The sequence below is a fragment of the Liolophura sinensis genome, chromosome 6 (assembly GCF_032854445.1).
Source record: "Liolophura sinensis isolate JHLJ2023 chromosome 6, CUHK_Ljap_v2, whole genome shotgun sequence".
Taxonomy (NCBI): domain Eukaryota; kingdom Metazoa; phylum Mollusca; class Polyplacophora; order Chitonida; family Chitonidae; genus Liolophura; species Liolophura sinensis.
In genome coordinates, this window is record NC_088300.1 from 64,016,242 (window position 1) to 64,020,499 (window position 4,258).

General features: G+C 38.8%; 1 protein-coding gene across 1 annotated transcript; it reads right to left on the reverse strand.

Annotated features, from left to right (window-relative positions):
* Positions 1–1,301: 1,301 nt before the first annotated feature.
* On the reverse strand, positions 1,302–4,021 carry LOC135467427 (uncharacterized). Its single transcript, XM_064745201.1, has 4 exons — positions 3,723–4,021; positions 2,937–3,067; positions 2,602–2,665; positions 1,302–2,509 (listed from the first exon to the last, which is right to left on the reverse strand). Exons 1-4 carry the CDS (start codon positions 4,005–4,007, stop codon positions 2,210–2,212), a joined length of 780 nt encoding a protein of 259 aa, XP_064601271.1. The 5' UTR covers positions 4,008–4,021; the 3' UTR covers positions 1,302–2,209.
* Between the last annotated feature and the right edge of the window lie 237 nt (positions 4,022–4,258).

The following is a 4,258-nucleotide window of genomic DNA, read 5'->3' on the forward strand; positions in this document are numbered from 1 at the left end:
AGTGAATTGGTGTATAATTATAAATATCTTGTAATGTTCATAAATGTAGATTTAAGTTTAACATGCTGCGGCAGGTATTTTAACTGTTGTCGTTGTTGTTTCGACGTTAGCCTTGGATTTAGACTTATAGTTTGTTATCCAAAGCGCGTTGGCGCCTTCAATTTTGTTGTATACGTTATAAAATAAAATCTGTACCATAGAAACTAATAGAGACTTAGCTTGTACTTCTAATTCTGAGGTTAAGACTGTCTAGCGATGGTTCACTTACGTTGTATATTTGCATACTACGAAAAAATATTCGGAGCTGTTGAGCCCATAAGTTAACTCACACTAGTGTTATGGTACCGGTATCTTCTTTTTTATTTTTATAGAATAACTGGGCTATGTTCTCATGCTGTTAGCGTCGTCTACACAGTTGGCCACTATAAACGTTTGGCACTGAAAGATATCCCTTCACAGCTGGCTTGTACCAGTTTGCCTCAACAGTGGCACAAACCGCGGGGCCCAAAGATCAATTGCCGAGCCCGTAGCTGCAATAGTTTTCGCTAAACCAAGGCCAACACCTCGCCGAAAAAGGCCAGTGTGTTGTTCTACACCAACACTTAGGTAATTATTAACCGCAGTGTGAACAGCAGTGCAAAATCCTTCCTCTCATCAGTGACCAGCCTGTGCAGCTCAGTTTATTGGCCTGTAGAGCATCACTAATTGCCTGAGAGAACCAGGTTAAACCCTTTGTCAATTCAGTAGGAGCTGCTGTTAGGGTAGCCTGGTTGGCCAGGTGTCCGCATGATGTGACCTAATAAGCAGATTTACAAGCGCCGTCAATCGCCAGACCACAAAGGCCTCATATTTTTTGAAAAATGTTTTCCATCAAGCAACAAATCAAGTCATCAGTGCACTTTTTGTGACAGAAACTGATAGTTTTTTGTGACAGAAAGTGTTATATTTTTACCAACAGGATCCCAGAATTGAAGGAAGATGACATAAAGAAGTTGAAAGTAGACAAGTCCACACCATTATCATATTTACTGCAAGATGAACTGCACACAGAAAAAACAGAGTATGGAATTGTGCAGAAGGGTTCAATGTTACCTTTACAGGTATGTATAACAATAACAAGAAATTAATTATTTTGGGGTTAGGATCCTTTAATACACTTCACGTATATTACAAATCCATCAGTCCACACCAGATGAACAATCAATCATAGTCATCCATATATCTCGATCATTTATAATGGGTTTTTTTTTTACACAATTTCCACATCAGTTTCTAAATCTTTTATGTATGTCACGACTCCATATTTCCCCTGATGATGAAATTGTTTGTCCACATTGTAATATATGGTACAAAAGTTATAATTTTACCAAAGTATCTTGAAAATTAGTTAAGTTTGCAGCAACAAACCAATTTTCATTAATGCAGTGAAACAAGCTAACTGGAATTTTTCTTCTCAGTAACTTAAAACATTTTATTTTATTAATTGCCCGTTCAACATGAATCCTATGTGCTGCAATTTTTTTAGTCACATTTACTTCTGATTCACTTGATGGTTTTGCACTTGAAGCAAGTGGAGGTATATTCAGATTAATATCAAATTCTGACAGAATGCCTTCAATCCTAAACCCCTTATCTGCCATTAGTGCATCTCCAGCACCAATGAAGCCCCGTTCTTTCAAATCAGGTACAAAATCATAGAACCCACTTTGTTCACAAATTTCATTGTCTGAAATTGACCCAGAAAACAAATCTGAAACAAACATAACTGATCCTCTAGGGTCACAAACAACTAATGACTTCAAGGTATTGGATGATTTATAGTCTGAAAAGCACTGACTCTGTACTTGTAAGGAAGACGGTTTTTCACATTTAAGCTCTGTACAATCAAGGATTGCTAAACAAGTCGGAAAATCAGCTTTGTAATTCTCAGGCATGTTTTCTATAATTACATTTCTATGTGGCCAATAGCTAAGGGAGCCTAACCTGACATACATATATTTTGCAACACCGGTGAGAACTGTTGACACTGTTGGCACTTTCACATTAAATCTGAAGGCCAGGTCTTTAACATGTAACCCCGTTCTGAGTCGACACAGGTACATAAAAACTTGTTGTGATAAGGGGAATTTTTTTACATTAGTTTCCTTTCTTTTCTGTGGATATGAAATTGGATTTGCACAATCACTGGGAAAGAGGAATGATAGTAACATCAGAAATCTGGATATGTTAAGCCTGTATAAAACTTAAACAAATTTTTAATATTTGACTCAACAACTTCTTCAATTTCAAATCCACCTCTCTGTTTAAATTCTTCAGTCTGACACTGTTTATCGCACTTATTAATATTTAGAAGTTCCCTCTTGGCAAAGTCTCTGATCAATTTATTGTTTTCCTCTTCCAGCTGCCTGATTCTTGCAACCATGGAGAACACATCCAACTCAGGATAGACTGAAATAGTAAATAGTGAACAGGATTGATTAACTGACTGGGCAGTAATGCCATTAAATAGCTACTGGAAAATTTCTCACAACAACGAAACTCAGTTTGGAATGAGATGGATATTCCCCGTTTCCAGAGTATGGAGTTATCTTTCCTTTAGACCCGGTATCTGCCTTCTGTCGTGTCCCACAGTGACCACATACTAAGCATACCATCTTTCAACTGTCTGGCTTTACAACATGAAATAGGGAGTATTCACCCACTACAAGGGAAGTAAAGTAACTTGCTACTAATGGCAAGTGGTGTTGTGTATCTAGATTAAGTAAACTGTGCCAAAGTTCCTATAAGCCTCAATAAATTTTAGCTGGACACTTAACTGTGTGAATATTCAGAGTTAATGACACACTAATGAAATACTCTTGGTTATTGTTTACATAATGATAAATATTGTTCATATCAACCTACTGTGATTGCTTATAATAAAATATTAATGTTACCTATTCCTGGAAACAGATAATGTGTTGTTCTGGGCATATGATACGTGGCGGCGTGATTTTCTAAATTCCCCACTTAAAGCATCATTTGGATCAGGATATTCTTCATTAGGTCCACTGAGAGATATGAAATGCTGCAAGTAAATAAAGACACATATGAGTTGGTATTCGTGAGATTTCATTAAAAGTGAGCGAGTGCTTGGGTTTAACAACCTAATGAACAGTATTTCAACCATATACAGACGGTGTCTCCTTGTTGCAGGATGGATTTCCTCCACTCTTTTAAGGTGCTACAGTTGTACCTCAGCAAGACATGTCTAAAAAGACACCCAGCAAGCCCCCTCACCCAGTCACATTATGCTGACACCGGGCCGACCAGTCGATGCTCTAACCCCACAACAGCTCCCACTGTTAGAGTTTCTGGTCTGACTAGACCCAGGTTTGACCCTGGATCTCCCAGCCCAGAAGCGGACATGCTAATCAATAATGACAGACTTAACATGTTAAGGCAATCCCTCCCCTCTCCTATACCCCATAAAATAAAATAAAATAAAAACAAAAAAAATATTGCACTTAGGGACGTGGGGGCAGTGGAACATTAACAAAAGAGTCTAAATTTCGGACACAACTTTGTTACAAGGAATATTCGCAAACGCACATGCACAGGCCTTTTACATGTACAACAACACCACCGCCTTATGAATATCTGACAGATAAGCGGCGATGGAGCCTCACAGAAAGTTACCAAGCTTCGACAACCATTACATACATCAAAATAGATTCTCTTACCTTTGAACAAATATATGTATGCTTAGTTATTTTTTCCACGTAGAGATGGGAATGTGGACGGCGACACAAGGCTATCCAGCGCAGGCATTTTTGCAGGTCAGACTTTGGCTTCGGGAAAGGAATAAATTTAGCTCCTCCTAACTTTTCCGGGTACCTGCTATCAGATTTGCAAGTCCCATATGAACAATGCTTCACCATTTTCACAAGAGGCAAACATTCAGACAGTATATAGGATGTCTTGAGGCTGAGTTTACTTAGACTTCTGCAACCAGTTTCACGCGTCATGTAGTACTGTAACAGCCATGTTGTCGGAGTTTTGTCCAACCTGTGGGCGGAGCTAAAGGGGTGAACGCGTTGTGCAATTTGATTGGCTTATCGTCCGTCAATCATATCGCGAATGGATCGGTGTATTGCAATTATGCGATCCCGTTCAGATTTATGGATGTGGGAAACCCTGAAGTGCAAAGCAGAATCAAGCGCCTCTTACTCAAAAATATTTCCCTTATCCGACAGAGGCCACCATTATGGTGTGAGCA

Coding starts and splice junctions, on each gene's coding strand:
- LOC135467427 (XM_064745201.1), bottom strand. CDS start 4,007: ATGACGCGTGAAACTGGTTGCAGAAGTCTAAGTAAACTCAGCCTCAAG. Junction 3,068..3,722: donor ATACATATATTTGTTCAAAG/GTAAGAGAATCT, acceptor ATTTACTTGCAG/CATTTCATATCTCTCAGTGG. Junction 2,510..2,601: donor CGACAGAAGGCAGATACCGG/GTCTAAAGGAAA, acceptor ATTTTCCAGTAG/CTATTTAATGGCATTACTGC.